The following is a 22835-nucleotide window of genomic DNA, read 5'->3' as shown; positions in this document are numbered from 1 at the left end:
CAGCCTGCTTAAGGCTAGAATCAATAATTTCTATTTTGTTTAATATTAATTTTGACTAGTTCTCAGTTTTAATTCCCAAATTACTTTTATTTCATAACTATTTGAAGATTTCTAATGTGTTTTCCCTTTGCCTTTGTTTTTTCCTCTCATCCTTCTGGCTTGATAAACATTGTTCTCCTTCCTACCAAACAAGTCTTTTAATTCTTTTCTTGCTTTATTTTTGGTTTTTGTACTGTCCATACTTCCCTAAAGCTTTTTCTCTTTTCTTTCTTATCTGCTGCGCAACTATAAATCTAGACTTTGCTGCTCAGTTTTCTGTGTTCCATTTGATGAGTTCAGACTCAGATTTTGTCATCATCTTAATTTGACCTTTTACATATTATCTAATCCTGTTACTTTTATTTCTTTTTTACATTCATGTTTCTTTTGTAAGCTTCCTCCGCTTGTTTCTAGACCCTCAGGTTTGGAGGGTCACATTAGTCACACTGTTCAAATCATGGCACATCATCTCAGCATCTCTCAGTATGCTATTCACTTACTCCTTTATACTTCTATTCCACTCCTGTTCCCTTTCTCCTCCCCCACCCCCAGTCCCCAGTCATAGGCAACTGTTTTAATATGTTTAGTGCTAATAGTGTTAATTAATCATGTTAATGATCATGATTAGTGAACATGAATTTTTTTTAATTTAAAATTTAAGTATTAAGATATTTTAACTGCTTAGTGAGTTACTTGAAAGTCCATTTGTTACTACACAGTAATACAGTATAACCTCAGTCTTATGACACATCAAGATTGAATGTCTTGATTCCTCGCTGGTTCGTACATTATATACCTATTTTACCTGTGCTAGGTGTATTTCTACTTTTTCTACTTGTTTGCTTTATATCCTAAATGATGTTTTTGTTGTAACTGCTTTTTAATATGTACCACCTTAGAATTCATATTCAACTAAGTAGACACATTGCATCACTTAATTCAGATACCAAATGGAAGTTATTATTTTTGTGCAGTACTTATAGCATACATATTTCTTGCTGTAAATCACCCCCCACCCCAATAAATGGTCTCTCATAGGTATTGTAGAAGTATTGTTAGTTTTTGTGAAGAAGAGTCAGAAAATGTATTTTAGCCTATTTCAGCAATGATGCCGTTTTCGTTTAGTAGTTTGGAAAAATAGTTTAAACTCAGAGAAGGCAATGGCAACCCACTCCAGTGCTCTTGCCTGGCAAATCCCATGGACGGAGGAGCCTGGTAGGCTACACTCCATGCGGTCGTGAAGAGTCGGACATGACTGAGCGACTTCACTTTCACTTTTCACTTTCATGCATTGGAGAAGGAAATGGCAACCCACTCCAGTGTTCTTGCCTGGAGAATCCCAGGGACGGGGGAGCCTGGTGGGCTGCCGTCTATGGGGTCGCACAGAGTCAGACACGACTGAAGCGACTTAGTAGTAGTAGTAGTAGTAGTAGTTTAAACTCAATTTTATCCCTGAAATCTTTTTTAATATAAAGATTAAACATTTTAAATTCCAAGAGAAATTAAGAAGAAAATTATTAAAAATTGTGGATATGATTTCTCATCTACATTTTTCAAAGTATGTTTCTTGGAACTACATGAAAAGAATTACTTACCTATATGAGTGGCAAACCTTGTACCAAGTAAAACTAAGCAGGTTTCTTTACTGTAGGACATCTCAGAGCCTTTACAATGCTAACCTGTTTAGCATTTTTACTAATACTTTAAACTGTGGTTATTCAAAGTGATACTACAGTAGAACCCTCCCCCCCTTTTTTTTCCTAATGAAAAATCATCTTGTAGGATTCAGTTCAGTTCAGTCACTCAGTCGTGTCCAACTCTTTGCAACCCCATGGACTGCAGCACGCCAGGCTTCCCTGTCCATCACCAGCTCCCAGAGCCTACTAAAACTCATGTCCATCCAGTCGGTGATGCCATCCAACTGTCTCATCCTGTGTCATCTCCTCCTCCTGCCTTCAATCTTTCCGAGCATCAGGGTCTTTTCCTATGAGTCACTTTTTCGAATCAGGTGGTCAAAGTATTTGAGTTTTAGCTTCAGCATCAGTCCTTGCAATGAATATTCAGGACTGGTTTCCTTTAGGATGGACTGGCTGGATCTCCTTGCAGTCCAGGGGACTCTCAAGAGTCTTCTCCAACACCACAATTCAAAAGCATCAATTCTTCGGTGTTCAGCTTTCTTTATCATCCAAGTCTGACTTCTATACATGACTACCTGGAAAAACCGTAGCTTTGATTAGACGGACCTTTGTTGGCAAAGTAATATCTCTGGTTTTTAATATGCTGTGTAGGTTGGTTATAGCTTTTCTTCCAGGGAGCAAGCGTCTTTTAATTTCATGGCTGCAGTCACCATCTGCGGTGATTTTGGAGCCCCCCAAAACAAAGTCAGCCACTGTTTCCATTGTTTCCCCATCCATTTGCCATGAAGTGATGGGACCAGATGCCATGACCTTAGTTTTCTGAATGTTGAGCTTTAAGCCAACTTTTTCACTCTCCTCTTTCACTTTCATCAAGAGACTGTTTAGTTCTTCACTTTCTGCCATAAGGGTGGTGTCATCTGCATATCTGAGGTTATTGATATTTCTCCCAGCAATCTTGATTCCAACTTGTGCTTCATCCAGCCCAGCATTTCTCATGATGTACTCTGCATATAAGTTAAAGAAGCAGGGTGCCAGTATACAGCCTTGCTGCTGCTGCTGCTAAGTCGCTTCAGTTTTGTCCAACTCTGTGTGACTCCATAGATGGCAGCCCACCAGGCTGCCATGTCCCTGGGATTCTCCAGACAAGAACACTGGAGTGGGTTGCCATTTCCTTCTCCAAGGCATGAAAGTGAAAAGTGAAACTGAAGTCGCTCAGTTGTGTCTGACTCGTAGCAACCCCATGGACTTCAGCATACTAGGCTCCTCCATCCATGGGATTTTCTAGGCAAGAGTACTGGAGTGGCTTGCCATTGCCTTCTCCAATACAGCCTTGACATACTTCTTTTCCTATTTGGAACCAGTCTGTTGTTCCATGTCCAGTTCTAACTGTTGCTTCTTGACCTGCATACAGATTCCTCCAGAGGCAGGTCAGGTGGTCTGGTATTTCCATCTCTTCAGGAATATCACTGTTGTCATCTACACAGTCAAAGTCTTTTGTGTAGTCAATGAAGCAGAAGTAGATTTTTTTGTTTGGAGTTTCCTTGCTTTTTCTATGATCCAGAGGATGTTAGCAATTTGATCTCTGGTTCCTCTACCTTTTCTAAACTCAGCTTACACATCTGGAAGTTCTCTGTTCATGTACTGTTGAAGCCTAGCTTGAATTTTGAGCATAATCTCGCTGGCATTTGAAATGAGTGCAATTATACGGTAATTTGAGCATTCTTTGCCTTTCTTTGGGATTGGAATGAAAGCTGACGTTTTGCAGTCCTGTGGAACTGCTGAGTTTTCCACATTTGCTGGCATACTGAGTGCAGCACTTTAACAGCATCATCTTTTAGGATTTGAAATAACTCAGCTGGAATTCCATCATCTCCACCATCTTTGTTTGTAGTAATCCTTCTTAAGGCCCACTTGACTTCACACTCCAGGATGTCCGGCTCTAGGTGAGTGATCATGTCATTGTGGTTACCTTAGTCATTAAGAGCTTTTTTGTATCATTCTGTGTATTTTTGCTACCTCTTGTTAATCCCTTCTGTTAGGTCCTTGTCGTTTTTGTCCTTTATTGTGCCTATCTTGCATGAAATATTCCTTGGTATCTCTGATTTTCTTAAAAGAGATCTAGTCTTTTAGACAATTCTACTGTTTTCCTCTATTTCTTTGCATTGTTCACTTAAGAAGACTTTCTTATCTCTTCTTGCTATTCTCTGGAACTCTGCATTCAGTTGGGTATATCTTTCCCTTTCTCCATTGTCTTTTGCTGCTCTTCTTTTCTTTCTCTTCTTTTCTTAGCTCCCAGACAACCACTTTGCCATCTTGTATTTCTTTTTCTTGGGGATGGTTTTGGTCATGACCTCCTGTACAGTGTTACAAACCTCTGTCAATAGTTCTTCAGGCACTCTGTGTACCAAATCTAATCCCTTGAATCTGTTCATCACCTCCACTGTATAACGATTTGATTTAAGTCATACCTGAGTGGACTAGTTGTTTTTCCTACTTTCTTCAGCTTGAGCCTGAATTTTCCAATAAGGAGCTGATGATCTGAGCCAGAGTCAGCTCCAGATTTTGTTTTTTGCTGACTGTCTAGAGCTTCTCCATCTTCTGTAAAGAATATAATCAATCTGATTTTTATATTGACCATCTGGTAATGTCCATGTGTAGAGTCATCTCTTGTGTTTTGGAAGAGGGTGTTTGTTATGACCAGTGTGTTCTCTCAGCAAAATTCTGTTAGGTTTTGCTCGGCTTCATTTTGTACTCCAAGGCCAAATTTGCCTGTTCCTCCAGGTATCGAGGTCCCCTATGAAGAAAAGGACATTTTTGTTGTGTTTGTTGTTAATTCTAGGAGGTCTTGTGGGTCTTTATAGAATTGTTCAACTTCATCTTTGACATTAGTGATTGGAGCATAGACTTGGATTACTGTGATATTGAGTGGTTTGCCTTGGAAACGAACTGAGATCATTATGTCATTTTGGGTACCTGTAGAATAATAATAAAAAGAATAAAACACCCTCCCAGACCTTATTATTTCTGCTTGACATACAAGCAAATTACTAACTAAAAGCACAGTTAGGAGCAATACAAGATAAATGAAAGCCTGCATTAAAAATGGACAATAGAACCAACTTCTTAGAAACTCCAGGGTTTGGGATTATTAGGCACAAACTTTGACTTTAACGTAGCAGTGTTTATTGTGTCAAAGAAATAAAAAGATTAAGAATTTTGTCCAGAGAACTGGCATCTTTAAAAATGAACATTTATAACTAAAAATATAATAGTGTTTAAAACTTATTAAGTGGGTTTTGTAAGAGATTTAGTCAAAGCAAAAGGGAGAATTGGTGAATTAAAAGATAAGACAGGAACAGTATTTAGAATTTTTGAGATTAAAGGATGGATAATTCAAAAGAAGATTAAGACCTACAAGGTACAGCGAGAAGTTATAACATAGTTAAAATTGGAGTCTCAGTAGGCAAAAAGAGAGAAAATTGGCCAGAAGCAGTATTTGAACAGATAATCACTGAGAGTTTTCCAAACCTGACAAACACATCAAGCCACAGATTCCAGAAGGCTTATAAAACCCATGTGGGATGCAGGTAAAGTTGTGCTTTAAGAGAAATCTGTCTTTTAAAACAGAAGGCTGGAAAACCCTGAGCTAAATAAGCCTGTATCTCTGTAGGAATAAACAAGTTAAAGAAAATTAGAAGTAAGTTATAAAGATAAGAGCAGAAGTTATTGAAATGTTATATTTGTATCAATGTTCAATTCAAAATATATTCTAATTTCTATTTTCTGATTTCCATTATAACTTCTTTTTTGATCTATAGTTATTTAGAAGTCAATTTCCTAATTCCAAATGCATGGTGTTTTGTAGTTATCTTCGGGTATCGTTTTCTAGCTCAACTGTTTTATTACCAGAGTACTTAACTCCATATGATTAAATTCTCTGAAATTTGTATACTTGTGTGTGTGGCTCAGCATGTGGTCACATTTGGTTCTTTGCACACAAAATGACATTTTTTGTTTTTATACAAAAAGAATGTAAACATTGAAAAGAATATTCTATACTGTAAGCAGAGATTGTACATTCTACTTGTTTTAACCAAATGTTTTATACTTAAATACGATAACTTATTGTATTCGTCCACATTTAGAGACTTTGATAGACCAGTTCCAGGTAGTTTCACTTTATCTTTAAACTGCCATCAGTTTTACTGATCCTGTCATTTTCAAATGCATAATACATTTTCAGGTGAACCCCCCATTTGCCTTAATCTTATTTTAACTTTTTTGGAGTCTTCTGTCTGTTTCTAAAAGCTGGAAGGCTTCAGGCCCATGTCCTATTGAAAGCAGAAGTATCCTTGAACTTTTTAAGTGTTGAATAAACTCTAAATATTCATTGAAAGGACTGATGCTGAAGCTGAAGCTCTGATACTTTGGCCATCTGATGGTGAAGAGCCAATTCATTGAAAAAGACCCTGATGCAGGAAAAGATTGAGGGCAAGAGGAGAAGCAGGTGGCAGAGGAATGAGATGGTCGGATGGCATCACGGACTCAATGGACATGAGTTTGAGCAAACTCGAGGTTGAGGAGATAGTGAAGGACAGGAAAGCCTGGCGTGCTGCAGTCCATGGGGTCACTAAGAGTGGGATATCACTTAGCGACTGAACAACAAAACTCAGGATAAGGAGAGACTTGCTAAATAGGAAACCAGAGAAAGCCTAACCGTAAAGAAAAGATTGATCAGCTTGCCTGTGTTAAAATTTGGAACCTTTGTTCATCAAGATACCATAAAGAGAATGAAAAGGCAATATAGAGTCAGAGAATATATGTGGCGTACATATAAAACAGAACTTTTTATGAAGAATACTTACAAATTATAAAGAAAAGGAAAATTTAGTTTTAAAAATGTGCATGAAAACAGACATTTCAAAAAAGAAAAAAACTATCCAAGTGTCTAATAAACATGTGAAAAGAAGCTTGTGATTCAGTAATCAAGGAAATGCAAAATTAAAACCACAGGATAGCATTGGGTACCTACCAAAGCAGCTAAAGCAAACTAGATAATACCAAGTGTTAACAAGAGTATGGAAAAGCCCAAACTCTTATACACTGATGATGGTAGTGCTAATTGGTGTGATCATTTTGACATTATCTACTAAGGCAAATGTGTTTATTCCATGACCCAGCATTTTCACTCATCCTTAAATACTAGAGAAGTGCATATTTGCATCATGAGCACCAAGAGATATGTAAAAGAATATGCATGTCATTATTCATTACAGCCAGCATCTAGAAAGAATCCAGATTTCTGTCCACAGTAGAGTAGATGAGTATATGATAGTATCTTTACATGAAGTAACGCTATACTTCAGTGAATATGAAGGAACTGTAGCAGTAATCAAACTAGCAGTATTCTTTGGGGTTCTAACAATGTTCTCTTTCTTGGTCTGCTAATGGTTTCATGGTTCATATGATAAATCCTTGCTCCTCTAAGTTTTTGTTTCATAAAATTTTCTGTATATGTATTAAAAGTTTTAGAAATACACTTTGCTGTTAAAAATAATTATAATCACGTATGTTGAGATACTTAAAACTATAAGAGAATGTAATTGTATAGTAGTATACTATTAATTGTATTGTATTATATACTATTAATTGTATTGTATAATAGTTATACAGTTAATTCTGACATTTAGAGAGAAAAACAGTTCACACATTCACACTCAACAAAGATTTGGCAGCCTTTTGAGACTGGGCGTTACTGTCTGCATGTGGCAGCTGATAGGCAGGTTAATCTTAAAATCATGAAGTGAGTCAGAATAAAGACAAGCCAACAACAGCCAAGGTCGGCAAAGTGGAAAGCTGTAAAGACTGTGGCCCCTCCATGTTGAGCTCTGAAGGCACTGAGCCTGCAGCCCCAAGCCATCTTATGTGAGAGAATAAATTTTTTTCATTCTTAAGAGAAAAAGGAAATAGGAAATAGAGACACAGGCATAGAGAACAAATATGTGGATGCCAAGGGAGAAGAGGTTTGACTTGGGATTAACACATATACGCTGTTGATACTGTTTATAAAATGGAACACTAATGAGAACATACTCTACAGCACAGGAACTGTACTTAATGTACCGTGGTGACCTGAAGGGGAAGGAAATCTAAAAAGGAGGGAATTATATGTATAGCTGATTCATTTTGCTCTACAGTAGAAACTAACACATTGTAAAGCAACTAAAGTCCAATAAAAATGTAAAAGAGAAGAAGATAAAGTACAAGCCACATCTAATATTTGATAAATGGATAAACATTTAATGTACTTAAATGTGCAATGCAGAAAAGAAACCCAACTAGTATTTTTAAAATTGAAAAGAATGTTCATTGTTGATAATAATCATAAATTCAAATAAAAATGAAACAAAAAATCCCCACCTAGTAATTGCCAACTATTGCCACTTTTTATTGTGACATGAAAAGCTGATGAAGGTGGGTAAAGCTGATGATCTGTTATGTGTTTGTAGTATTGCAAATTAGTAGCAGTCATTTTGGAAAGTTATTGACAATATATTTCAGTAGTCATAAAAACACCTGTTTTCCTCTAAGATGTGTAAGAAATGTGTAAGTTATTACATTTCTAAGAATCTATCCTAAAGAAATCAATCAGATTATGCAAAGGTTCCTTGCAACTTTATTTCTAGTAGGGAATAACAAGAAAATATAAACATATTCAACATATGAAAATTAAGTAAATTAAAATTTTCAACTTAATTCCTTTTTAGTTGTGATTTAAAACTATGCCAAAAATATATACATGGAAAGGAGAAGAAACCTAAAATGATTATAATAGTTAGAATAGTGGGAATGTGTTTTCCCTCCTTTTTTCTAGTTTTTGAACTTTGTTGTTCTTGTTGAGTCGCTGAGTCCTGTCCAACTCTTTGCAACCCCATGAACTGCAGCACACCACCCTTCCTTGTCTTTCACTATCTACCAGAGTTTGCCAAAAGTCATGTCCATTGAGTCAGTGATGCCATCCAACCATCTCATCATCTGTTTCCTCTTCTCCTATTGTCCTCAGTCTTTCCTAGCATCAGGATCTTTCCAATGAGTCAGCTCTTTGCATCAGGTACCAAAGTATTGGAGTTTCAGTATCACCGCCAGTCCTTCCAGTCAATGTTCAGTGTTGATTTCCTTTAGGATTGACTGGTTTGATCTCCTTGCAGTCCAAGGGCAGATTCGCAAGAGTCTTCTCCAACACCACAATTCAAAAACATCAATTCCTTGGCACTCAGCCTTCTTTATGGTCCACCTGTACATGACTACTGGAAAAACCATAGCTTTAACTGTATGGACCTTTGTCAGCAAAGTGATGTCTCTGCGTTTCAATATGCTGTTGTCTAGGTTTATCATAGCTTTTCTTCAAAGAAACAAGTGTCTTTTAATTTCATGACTGCAGTTACCATCCACAGTGACTTTGGAGCCCAAGAAAATAAAATCTTGTCATATCTATTTGCCATGAAGTGATGGGACTGGATGCCATCTTAGTTTTTTGAATGTTGAGTTTTAAGCCAACTTTTTCACTAGGCTCTTTAGTTCCTCTTCAGTTTGTGCCTTTAAAGTGGTATCTGCCTATCTGAAGTTGTTGATGTTTCTCCCAGCAATCTTGATTCCAGCTTGTGAGTCTTCCATCTGGTGGCATTTCACATGATGTACTCTGCATATAAGTTAAATAAGCAGGGTGACAAAACACAGCCTTGACAATATGGTACCTCTTCAGTCATAAAATTATTATAGTAAATTAGAGCATTCATTTGTTTTTTTTCTTATAAAATGATTTTGTGAGTATATTATATATGTTCTTGTCCAAATAAAACCTGCTGGTTTTGCACGTATTATAAATTGTATACATTTATCTTGGAGGCAATCTGCTTATTGAGTATGGTTTACTAAGTAAATTTCTCTAGAGAGAATTTTCATTTAATACTCAGGTAATGCTGTAATTCAGATGATTTGGGGAACTCTTTAACTTTGGGCCTATGTTCAAAGATCAAGCAAAGTAAAATCACCAAAATCCAGCAATTTCACTTTTCTAAAACATGTAGAGAAAGAGAAAAAAATATACAGGAGTAGAATGAGCTCAGTGAGATCTTGGAGTTGATAGGGTTGAGTGAAGGTAATAAGGATTTGCATTACAACAGAGTCAGTGACACTTAAAAAGAAGAGATAGGTAAGGAGAAAGGGATTATAAAGAAAGACTAGCAAAGCTTGATAGCTCTATGAAAGTGAGGATGGGCAGGATGGAGGAAACAGTAGAACAGTCATTTAAAACAGGTTGAGTTTGAAATGACAGCAGCATATCTGGGGGAAACTTCCCACCACATGGTTGTGTGTAGCCTGGAAATTAGGAGACACAAAGCAGAAATACAGATTTAAGAGTCATTTTGAGGCAGAAGTTGAACCCATGGGGATGCATGAAGTCTCTAAAAGAGAAGGAGAATGTAGCCTTTCAGGGACTGTGCACTCAGAAGAGGTTTAGAGGAAATACAGAAGAACCTGAATCTCATGATTTTCTGTTTTAGATCCTAAGTGTTTAATGGACAGAATCCATGTTCTTCATCATATAGGAATTTTCATTGAATCAAGTAAATAAGTCATCAGTGATTTTAAAACCCATGGTCTTTTTAAATTTTAGAAACTTAATTTCTTTATACAAATGACATAATTTTATAGATGTAAATATATTTTCATTTATTTACTTTTTTATTGAGTAATCTGCTGAAAGTTTAATTTTATGAAAAACTTGTCAACTATGACAGAGTTAATTATTAACCTTGCTTTGGATGAATTTTTCAGAATCCTTGGAGATTTTCAAAATCCTTTCCATGTCAGTTCAACTTCTCAGATAGATTCATAGTAATAAGCCCTAGAAGAGTAGAATTAAGAACATGGGAGTGCTTTCTAGCCACTTCAGTGCAGTATTTGAGCTGATAAGCTATTCTGAAATAGGAGCCAGATTGATATAATTGAATGACTTGCTTTAGAGCTATAGGACCATAATTAAGATTAACTTTGTCAACTTTCTAGAGGTATAGTATTCATTGCTAAGCATTTTTGTCACAGTGGTATCAAGGCATAAGCTATCATAAAGCCTGAAAACACATTTTAATAAAAGTCACATTATATTGGGTTTATTCATTTAGAGTCAGTACTTTATTCCTAAATTTTTAAGCTGTGACAAGATGAGTTATATACTTAAAAGTATATACTTCAAAAGTCTGTCCCAACAATATCTTCTTTTTGGTCATAAAAAATGAATTGGAAGTAAGGTGGCATACGTTAGGTAGTATATCACTATACTCCACAAAATAACGAATGGTACATCTGTTTCAGTCTGGCAAGTTACCAAATGCTTTTTACATCATCTTGTAATCATCCGCTATAGACTCCGACTTCACACTCAGAAATACTGTGCTTTTAGGTCCCCTTTCATTCTTGTAATTTAATTCTCATGGGTTGCTCTGGTACCATATCTAACTGAAAAACATCATAGATTCCTCAGGGAAAAAGTTAATATTTCTTGATAATGCATTTTTCTAAATTATACCTTTGCATCATTTTATAATGTATTTGAGAGGAAATACTGCTTTATCCTTCAGGTTTGAGTGCAAATCAAGTAAATAAGAATCTTCTATATATTATCAGAGAAATTAAGAACACACATTCATGTTTGTTTTTAAGAGAAATATTTTTAATCTGTACTTATTAATGTCAGTCTTCCATTCTGTTGGTTTCTATTAAACCTTCCTGCTTTTGCATAAAATTATTATTTGATGAACATCTTATATCCAGTTGACTTGCTTAGCAGTTCAGTTCAGTCAGTCAGCTGTGTCCGACTCTTTGTGACCCCATGGACTGCAGCACGCCAAAGTTCCCTGTCCATCACCAACTCCCAGAGCTTGCTCAAACTCATGTCCATCAAGTCATTGATGCCATCCAACCATCTTATCCTCTGTCATCCCCTTCTCTTCCTGCCTTCAGTCTTTCCCAGCATCAGGGTCTTTTCCAATGAGTCAGTTCTTCACATCAGGTGGCCAGAGTATTGGAGTTTCAACTTCAGCATCTGTCCTTCCAATAAATATTCAGGACTGATTTCCTTTAGGATTGATCTCCTTTCAGTCCAAGGGACTCTCAAGGGTCTTCTCCAACCCCACAGTTCAAAAGTGTCAATTCTTTAGTGCTTAGCTTCCTTAATGGTCCAACTCTCACATTCATCCATACATGACTAATAGAAAAACCATAGCTTTGACTAGATGGACCTTTGTAGGCAAAATAACGTCTCTGCTTTTTAATATGCTGTCTAGTTTGGTCATAGCTTTTCTTCCAAGGAGCAAGCGTCTTAATTTCATGGCTGCAGTAACCATCTGCAGTGATTTTGAAGTCTCTCACTGTTTCCATTGTTTCCCCATCTGTTTACCATGAAGTGATGGGACCAGATGCCATGATCTTAGTTTTCTGAATGTTGAGTTTTAAGCCAGCTTTTTCACTCTCCTCTTTCACTTTCATCAAGAGGCTCTTTAATTCTTCTTCACTTTTACCATAAGGGTGCTGTCATATACGTATCTGAGGTTGTTGATATTTCTCCCAGAAATCTTGACTTCAGCTTGTGCTGAATTCATCCAGCCTGGCATTTCGCATGATATACTTGGCATATAAGTTAAATAAGCAGTGTGACAATATATAGCTTTGTTGTACTCCTTTCCTGATTTGGAACCAGTCTGTTATTCCATGTCCAGTTCTAACTGTTGCTTCTTAATCTGCGTACAGATTTCTCAGGAGGCAGGTAAGGTGATGTGGCATTCCCATCTCTTAAAGAATTTTCCACAGTTTGTCATGATCCACACAGTCAAAGGCTTTTGCATAGTCAGTAAAGCAGAAGGAAATGTTTTTCTGGAACTCTCTTGCTTTTTCATTTATCCAGCAGATGTTGTCAATTTGATCTCTGGTTCCTCTGCCCTTTCTAAATCCAGGTTAAACATCTGGAAGTTCACAGTTAATGTACTGTTGAAGTCTACTTGGAGAATTTTGAGCATTACTTTGCTAGCATGTGAGAGGAGTGCAATTGTGCAGTAGTTTGAACATTCTTTGGCATTGCCTTTCTTTGGGATTGGAATGAAAACTGACCTCTTCCAGTCCTGTGGCCACTGCTGAGTTTTCCAAATTTGCTGGCATATTGAGTGTCGGACTTTAACAGCATCATCTTTTAGTATTTGAAATAGCTCAACTGGAATTCCATCACCACTGCTAGCTTTGTTCATAGTGATGCTTCCTAAGGCCCGCTTGACTTCACATTCCAGGATGTCTGGCTCTAGGTAAGTGATCACACTGTCATGGTTATTTGGGTCATGAAGATCTTTTGTGTACAGTTCTGTGTATTCTTGCCACCTCTTCTTAATATCTTCTGCTTCTGTTAGGTCCATACTGTTTCTGTCCTTTATTGAGCCAATCTTTGCATGAAATATTCCCTTGATCTCTGATTTTCTTGAAGAGATCTCTAGTCTTTCCCATTCTGTTGTTTTCCTCTATTTTTCTAATTCTTAAGGAAAGCTAAAAAGTAGGAATTAGATGATTAAATTTATAGTAATCACAAATACTTAATGAAGACCTGAGTGGCAGCTAAAGAAATAGAACAGCACTAGGTAGAGCTGTAAAGAAGAACTACTTGGTGAAAATAAGGCTTTAGAGCTGAGTGCTAAATAAGCTTCAGTTAAGGAGATGCTCTGAACTTAGTAGGAATGCCCTTGTTTTCTTGTGAGAATGAATGAATAGGTTGGTCTCAGGCATCTTCTTATATCTCCCATCATCTTGGTCCCTCAGTCAGAGAGACCCTTTTAGGAACATCTTGTGTTTCAAGTTTCTCTGAGCAGGTCCAAGTAGTAAGGCTGGAAACAAGTGGTGTTAAGTCTTAATGTATTTCAGACTAGGTTGACTTTTTTTTTTTTTTGCTTATTCCAAGATAAGATGGTTATGAGTAGTATTATAAGATTCACTTGAAACCTGGGGCTGAGGAAAATACATTTGTACCAAAGTATTTAATGACTCGTTTCATGTAAAGAATGAATTCTCTTTTTTCCAGGGAATGGATTTGTAAACTCAAGAGCTTCTCCAAATTTGATCGGAACTACTGGTGCAAATAGTTTAGGCAAAGTTATGCCTACGAAGTCTCCCCCTCCTCCAGGTGGTGGCAGTCTTGGAATGAACAGTCGAAAACCAGATCTTCGAGTTGTCATCCCCCCTTCCAGCAAGGGCATGATGCCTCCACTGGTACGTTAAACCTTTCATTCTTTAAAACATGGATTTTATACAGAGTATATGTTTTCCTTTGGAATTTTCTATACTTCCATGGGATCTAGACCTTTTCCTAATGAGTATTTCTGTTGGAAATTAGCATTTGAAGAGACAAGTCTATTTTAAATATACAGAAACAGATTATGAAAAAAACGGAGATAAACCTACTTAATGGTTTTTAAATTAAAGCTAAATATGGAGAAGTTATTATGTTAATTTTCATTTACTGGACTGAAATCTTTACTTAGAGATCTCATCCTCAATTTGATAAATTAAACTTGACTTAAGTACTTCTCTGTGCTTTTGCGTAGTTTCAGTATCTTTAGCATATTCTTTTCTGTAATAAAAACTCTATTAGAAAGTTCTACATACAAAGAGAACTATTATAGAATAGGAAAGAATGTGTAAAAACTTCTGCTAATAAGTTTTTTTGTTTACTCCTTGTCAAATAACCTTCCCATTTAATTCTATAAAGAATATAGGTCTTCCCACTCTATTCCTTAACAATGTTCCAGCCTCGTTTGCTTTTGTATCCTGGGTCTATGAAGAAGGGGAGAATGTTTATCACCTTAGCTTTCTACAGAAAAAGTTATATATGCAAGTTTTATCTGTCTGACTTCAAATAATCAATGTGATGTACCAGGTGGTCTTTCTACTATGCAGCTGCTGAACTTGCCATTTGATAGATTTTTAAGTAAAAGCAGTGCTATCAAGGTTTAGATAATTATTCTACACTGTATAATACTTTATGGATTCCCAGACTTCTTTATGTGCATTGTATCATTTGAAGCTCCAACTGTGATCTTCGCTAGGTAAGATAAGGAGACCAAGGGAAAGGTCAGTACTGGTCCAACATAGTACAAAAGAGAGCCAAAACTGAAACTCATTAAGTCAAAAAGCAAAGTGCTTTTTCATTCAGAGATATAGAAAACTGAAAATTTGTTCCCAGCCTTACACTAAAAAATGTTGGACAAGCAAGTTCATAGTTTTTCTTGAACACGTTGTAGTATTGAGATTTCAGGGCACTCAGCTGGCCCAGACTCTGGGGAGGGACAGATACTGCAGGGAGAGAACATTGGAGCACGAACTTATCTGGGCAAGACACAGATAATAAATTAAGCTAGGGTGATTGGTGAATTTCTGGAGACCGAGTGTTCACTGGCAGAGCTCTGTAAAACCTCTGGGATAGCGATATAGGGCAAGTCTTATTCTCTCTTGCAGAAAAAATTGGGAATGTTCTGAAAAAAATCTCCTTTTTGGTATACAGCTGGGATAGGGGAAGAGCCACCATTACAGTATGGGCAAAAAGTTTTCTCTGGGTACTTCTATTTCACTCCTATGGAGTAGGAGTCTTAATCTATGAAGAGATGAACAACACAAATGGTCACCCTTAGGGGACTGGTGAATTCCCACTGTACTGGGGCAATGGGAAAGGGAAACTCTCTCAGCCTGTGGTGAAGAAGAAGGAACAGTGCCATATCATGGCAGAATTTCTGAGAAGGCTGCAGCCTGATGCATAACACAAAGGAGAAGGCTTAAAACTGAGAATGTAGCAGTTTTCTTTGGGGAAAAAACAAGCAAAAAAACCTCTAGCAAACCTGTCTCCCACTGCCTCCAGAGGCATTTGAGGCCTGTGGTAACTATATTGAGGGTAACAATACCAGCAACGAAACACAAACTCAGCCTAGTTCTTAATTAAATTAACTCAGACTCTGCACTAAAGGCCTGGCAGGAGGAAGACCTGTAGGTCTACTGTAAGTAAAAATCACCCAAACTGAAATATAAACAGAAGTTGTTTATGTTCTCAGTCATGTCTGACTCTTTTCCACCCCATGGACTGCAGCACACCAGGGTTTCCTGTCCTTCACCATCTCATGGAATTTGCACAAACTCATGTCCATTGAGCTGGTGATGCCATCCAGCCATCTCATCCTCTGTCTCCCACTTTTCTTCCTGCCCTCAATCTTTCCCACCATCAGGGTTTTTTCTAATGAGTTGGGTCTTCGCATCAGGTGGCCAAAGTATTGGAGCTTCAGCATCAGTCCTTCCAGTGAATATTCAGGGTTCATTTCCTTTAGGATTGACTGGTTTGATCTGTTTGCTGTCCAGGGGACTCTCAAGAGTCTATTCTAGCAGCACAGGTCAAAAGCATCAATTCCTTGGTGCTCAGCCTTCTTTATGGTCCAACTCTCACCCCCACGCATGACTACTGGAAAAACCATAGCTTTGACTAGACGAACCTTTGTCAGCAAAGTGATATCTCTGCTTTTTAATATGCTGTCTAGGTTTGTCATGGCTTTTCTTCAAGGAATAAGCATATTTTAATTTCATGGCTGCAGTCACTGTCCACAGTGATTTTGGAGCCCAAGAAAATAAAATCTGTCACTGTTTGCATTTTCCCCCATCTATTTGCTATGAAGTGATGGGACTGGATGCCATGATCTTCATTTTTTGAATGTTGAGTTTTAAGCCAACTTTTTCACTCTCCTCTTTCACCTTCATTGAGAAGCTCTTTAGTTCCTCTTCACTTCTGCCATTAGGGTTGTATCATCTACATATCTGAGGATATTTATTTTCTCCCAGCAATCTTGATTCCAACTTGAGCTTCATCCAGCCTGTCATTTCACATGATGTACTCTGTGTGTAAATTAAATAAGCAGGGTGACAATATACAGCCTTGACGTACTCCTTTCCCAATTTGGAACCAGTCTGTTGTACCATGTCCAATTCTAACTGTTGCTTCCTGACCTGCATACAGATTTCTCAGGAGGCAGATAAGGTGGTGGGGTATTTGCATCTCTTTAAGAATTTTCTAGTTTGTTTTGATCCACAGAGTCAAAGGCTTTAGCGTAGTCAAGGAAGCAGAAGTAGATGTTTTTCTGGAATTCCTTTGCTTTCTCTATGATCCAACGGATGTTGGCAGTTTGATCTCTGGTTCCTCTGCCTTTTCTAAATCCAGTTTGTACATCTGAGGGTTTTCTCGATTCATGTACTGTTGAAGCCGTGAATCTTCTTTTTGTACAGTTCTTCTGTGTATTCTTGCCACCTCTTTTTAATCTCTTCTACTTCTGTTAGGGCCGTACTGTTTCTGTCCTTTAATGTACCCATCTTGCATGAAGTATTCCTTGGTATCTTTTAGTTTTCTTGAAGAGATCTCTAGTCTTTCCCATTCTGTTGTTTTCCTCTATTTCTTTGCATTGTTCACTTAAGGCTTTCTTATCTCTCCTTGCTATTCTTTGGAACTCTGCATTTAGATGGGTATATCTTTCCTTTTCTCCTTTGCCTTTCGCTTCTCTTCTTTCCTCAGCTATATGTAAGGCCTCTTCAGACAACCATTTTGCTTTGTTTTATTTCTTTTTCTTGGGGATGGTTTTAGTCACTGCCTCCTGTACAGTGTTATAAAAATCCATCCACAGAATTACCCAAACTGAAATGTAAAGAGAAGAGTCAAAAGAAAACAAAAAACAAAGCAATACCTCCTCTCAACCTAGAATTCTGTACCCAGCAAAAATATCTTTCAAGATATGAAAAAGAAATAAAAACTTTCTCAACAAAAATGTGGGAATTTATTGCCAAGAGACATACATACTCTACAAAAAATATTAAAGGATGTCCTTTGGAAGAAAGAATATGCTACCAGAAAATTTTGGGGTCTGAACAATAAATAAAAATAAAGAATGGAAATGGAATAAATGAAGATTAAAAATAAAGTTAATTTTGTCTTCCATTTTATAAATTTCAATTTTAGAACAGTTTTAAATTTATATAAAGATTGCAAAGATAGTACAGAAAGTTCCCATATGCTTCACACTCAGTTTCTCCTGTTACTAACAGATTAATATTACAACTAATGAGTCAATGTTGATAAATTGTTATAAAGTCCATTTATACATTGTTTTAAACTAAGAGTATTCACATACTCTTAGTTTTTAACCTTATGTCTTTTTCTGTTCTGGAATCTAATCCAGGATACCATATTGAATAGTAGTATGTCTAGTAGTAGTAGACATAGTAGTCATGTCTTTTTAGGCTCTTCTTGTCTTTGAAATTTATCTGAGACTTTACTTACTTTAGTGACCTTGACAATTCTGAGGAGTACTGGTCAGATATGCTGTAGAATGTTCCTCAGTTGGAGTGTTTCTGATGTTTTCCTCATGGTTAGGCTGGTGTTACACATTTGAGGGAGGAAGGTCATGGAACTAATGTGCCCTCTTCATCACATTATATCAAGGGTACATACTATTTCCATGACTGTTGATCACTTTGATAACCTTGCTGGTGTAGTATTTCACTTGCTACCCCTTCCCATACTGCCCACTTTGGAAGGAACTTACTGTGTGAGGCCCACATATAAGGAATGGAGGTTATATTCCACCTCTTTTAGGACAGATTATACATTATTTGGAGTTCTTCTGCACAGGTCACTTATTGTTCTCTCTCATTTAATCATTTATTTATATTAATATGAACTCATGTACATTGATTTTATACTTTGGGTTGTAGTAGTACTAAATTTTGTTAATATATGATTTTACCAGTGCTGGTTTATTCTGTTGCTCAAATTGTTCCAGCTTTAGCTATTGAGGACTATTCACTTGGTTCCTGTCCCCTTTTATATACCCTTGTTGTTTTCGGTTTTTTTTAGCGGGGGTAAAGGTAGAGGAGTTACTGTTTTATTTTCTGGTTACTTTGGAATGCTTCAGGATCATCTTGTGTATTTTCTGCTCCAGTTCTACAATCAGGCATTTCTCTGAGGAACCTTGGCCTGTTTTTGGAGAATGTTATTAGAAACCAAGATCTGGCTGTTTTCCCTCTTCTTACTTGCTTCAAAAGATAGTTGACTCTCTAAAGCAAAAGTAGTGGCAGTGACTTTTGTGTTTACAGCACATGTAGAAATAAAATATATTAAGTTGGTGAAAAAGTAATTGTGGTTTTGGATCATGAATTTTATATCATTATAACTAGGCTCAAACATATCTTTATTAATCAAAGGAGGAATCATTATAATCAACACATTTTTCCCAACAAGAAATAAGTTTATTTATTCCTATAGCATAAAAACCCATGCTTTGGAATTCAGAGAACTCTTAGAAAGCATTTTCTGCCTCCTGCTGGTTGTGGAAGCATTTTCTCTGCAAGAAGTTGTCAGGATGCTTGAAGAAGTGGTAGTTGGTTGGCAAGAGGTCAGGTGAATATGGTGGATGAGGCAAAACTTTGTAGCCCTATTCATTCAACTTTTGAAGTATTAATTGTGCAATGTGTGGTCAGACGTTGTCATGGAAAAGAATTGGGCCCATTCTGTTGACCAATTTCAGCTGTAGGCATTGCAGTTTTTGATGCATCTCATTGATTTGCTGAACATACTTCTCACATGTAATGGTTTCATCAGGATTCAGAAAACCATAGTGGATAAGACAGGCAGCAAACCACCAAACAGTGACTGTGATCTTTTTTTGGTACAAGTTTGGCTTTGGGAAGTGCTTTGGAGCTTCTTCTCAGTCTAACCACTGAACTGGTCATTGCTGGTTGTCATATAAAATCCACTTTTTGTCATACATCACAATCCCATCAAGCAATGACTCATCATTTTTGCATAGAATAAAAGAAGATGACACTTCAAAACGACAGTTTTATTTTTCAGTCAGCTCCTGTGGCACCCACTTATCGAGCTTTTACACCTTTCCAGTTTGCTTTAAATGCCAACCGACTGTAGAATGGTCAGTGTTCAATTCTTTGGCAACTTCTGCTGTAGTTGTAAGAGGTTCAGCTTTGATGATCCTCTCCTTGGTCATTGTCAGTTTCTGATGGCTGGCCAGTGTGCTCCTCATCTTCAAGGCTTTCTCTCCTTTGCAAAACTTGTTCAACTACCACTGCCCTGTACGTTTGTTAACAGTTCCTGGGCCAGATGTGTTGTTGATACTGCAAGTTGTCTCTGCTGCTTTACAATCCATTTTAAACTTGAATAAGAAAATTGCTCGAATTTGCTTTTTGTCTAACATCATTTCTCTAGTCTAAAGTAAATATAAACAGCAAGTAGTAAGTTATTATGGAGGAGGAAGTGGCAACCCACTGCAGTATTCTTGCCTGGAGAATTCCATGGACAGAGGAGCCTGGCAGGCTCCAAGAGGTCACAAAGAGTCAAACACGACTGTGATTAACATACACACAAAGTAAGTCATTAGCAAAAAAATAAAGTGAGAATTGTACATTAAAATGATGTATGACATAACCACATTTATTTAAGAATGTATTCCAATATCAAACAGCAAAGTTCAACAGTGCGAAACCACAATTACTTTTGTACCAACCTAACATGATGACAGAGCAGAGAATTAGAAATATACTTTTATAGGTCTTTACACATGATGAGGTATACATTTGAAGTTTAACTCAAATTAACTGAAAGCAGATATTGTAAACCCAAGTAAAACTGTAGGAAATAAAAAGAGGTATAAATGATAAGGCAATAGAGATAAAATGGAAATACAAAATATGCTCCAATATCCCAAGAAATGGGAGAAAGGGCAAAAAATAAAGAACAGATGGAACAAATGAAATGTAGCTAGCAAGATTGTAGATTTTAATACAACTATACAAATAAACATGGTAATAAACATCAGTTAAAAGACAAAATGTCAGATTGGTTTTTTAAAAAAAATAAAAAGGTCGTACTATACAATGTCTATAAGGGCTCCACTTTAAATATAAAGACATAGGTAAAAAGATGGAGGAAAATATACTATGCAAACATTAGCCAAAAGAAAGCTAGTACAGCCATATTAAGTTCAAACAATGTAGACTTCACAATAAATATTATCAAGGATAAAGAATTTTGATATATGACAAAACCAATACAATATTGTAAAGTTAAAAAATAAATAAAAAAGGATAAAGAATATTTGCTGACAAATGTTTGCCAACAAAGGTCTGTCTACCAAAGCTATGGTTTTTTCAGTAGTCATGTATCGATGTGCAAGTTGGGCCATAAAGAAAGCTGAGCACCAAAGAATTGATGCTTTTAAACTGTGGTGTTGGAGAAGACTTTGAGAGTCCCTTGGACTCATATTGGACTGCAAAGAGATCAAACCAGTCAATCCTAAAGGAAATCAGTCCTGAATTATTCATTGGAAGGACTGATGCTGAAGCTGAAACTCCTTTGTACTTTGGCCATCTCATGCAAAGAACTGACTCATTGGAAAAGACCTTCATGCTGGGAAAAACTGAAGGCAGGAGGAGAAGAAGATGACAGAAGTTGAGATGGTTGGATGGCATCACCGACTTGATGGATATGAGTTTGAGCAAGCTCCGGGAGTTTGTGATGGACAGGGAAGCCTGGCGTGCTGCAGTCTGGGGTCACAAAGAGTTGGACATGCCTGAGCGACTGGACTGAACTGAACTGAAAGAAGAATATTACATATTCCAAGAAATATCTTTAATGTGTATGCAACTAACAGTAAACATTCAAAATACAGAAAACAAAGATGATACAACTAAAAAGTAGAAGAGAAAAATCCATAATTATAGTTGGAATATTCAACACTCTTCTCTCAGTAGTTGATACAACAAGTAGGCAGAAAATTCAGTTAAGGATCTGGGTGACTGAGAAATATTTAACCAGCCTGATGTAAGAGACATTTATAGAACCCTTCACTTTGCATAGGAGAACATAAATTTCTTCTTTAGTGCACTTGCAACATGCAGCAGGGTATCCAGTGTCATAAAACCTCAGCAAATTTCAAAGAATAGAAATCATATGGATTACAGTCTCTGACCATAATAAAATCAATAACAGAAAGACAACAGGAAAACCGCCACATATAGAGATTAAAGAACATGAAATTTTGAAATCTATAGCATATCAGAATTTTGGAGACCAACTAGGAGGAGTTTTGAGAGGGGAAATTGATGGCATTTATATTAGAAAAGAGGAAGGTCCCAAATCAGTAAGCTTTTACTTTAGGAGAGAAAAAAGAACAAACAACTGAAAGGAACCAGAAGAAAAGGAAAAAATGAGCAGAAATTAATGAAACTTAAAACAGACAGTAGAGAAAAAGAGTCAGACCAAAGGCTGATTCTAAGTTTATCACTATAATTTACCATGTTAAAAGAATTCCACTTTTATTCATGATAAAAATAAGTTTCACCAAACTAGGAGAAGAAAGGAACTTTTTTAACCTAATGAAGACTGTTTTCAGAAATTCTGCAACTAATACACTTAATAAGGGGAAATTTCAGTCTTGTAGTAAAATAATATTCGAAACTAGACAGTGATGTTTTATTCTCACCACTCATATTCAACATTATACTGGAAGTCCTAGATGAGGCAGTAAGGCAAAAAAATTAAATGCATAACATACATACTTGGAAGGAAGAAATTAAACATTATTCATAGAAGATATAATATGTAGAAAAGCATAAAGAACCTACCAAAAAATCTTCAAGTGGAAGTTTCATGTTGGAGTATGAAATTTTAAAATATCATTTAAACATTACTCAAAAAATACCTACAAATCTAACCATATGATTTTCATGCTAAAACTATGAAAGATTGTTGAAAGAAACCAAAGAGCCAAATACGTTGTTTTCAGTTGCTAAGTTGTGTCCAGCTCTTTTGTGACCCCATGGACTATCGCCAGCCAGGCTCCTCTGTCCATGTGATTTTCTAGGCAAGAATACTGAGGTTGGTAGCCATTTCCTATCCAGGGGATTTTCCCAACCTAAAAGGATCAAACCCACATCTTCTGCATTGAAGGCAGATTCCTTACCACTGAGCCACCAGGGAAACCTATGTCAAGATGTTATTCCTTCCTAAATTGGTTGGAAGATTAA

At 36.7% G+C, this 22835-nt stretch overlaps 1 protein-coding gene across 13 annotated transcripts in view; it reads left to right on the top strand.

The window, feature by feature from the left end:
* Positions 1 to 22835, top strand: part of MEF2A (myocyte enhancer factor 2A) — a 180566-nt gene that overhangs the window by 139477 nt on the left and 18254 nt on the right. For all 13 annotated transcript variants that reach the window (XM_005221713.5, XM_005221712.5, XM_005221716.5 and 10 more), the window contains 1 exon segment: positions 13795 to 13982. In XM_005221713.5, coding sequence (XP_005221770.1) covers positions 13795 to 13982 — 188 coding nt within the window.

This window comes from Bos taurus, chromosome 21 (genome assembly GCF_002263795.3).
Source record: "Bos taurus isolate L1 Dominette 01449 registration number 42190680 breed Hereford chromosome 21, ARS-UCD2.0, whole genome shotgun sequence".
NCBI classification, from domain to species: domain Eukaryota; kingdom Metazoa; phylum Chordata; class Mammalia; order Artiodactyla; family Bovidae; genus Bos; species Bos taurus.
Note: the sequence above shows the minus strand (reverse complement) of the source record. Positions and strands in the feature narration are given on the sequence as shown.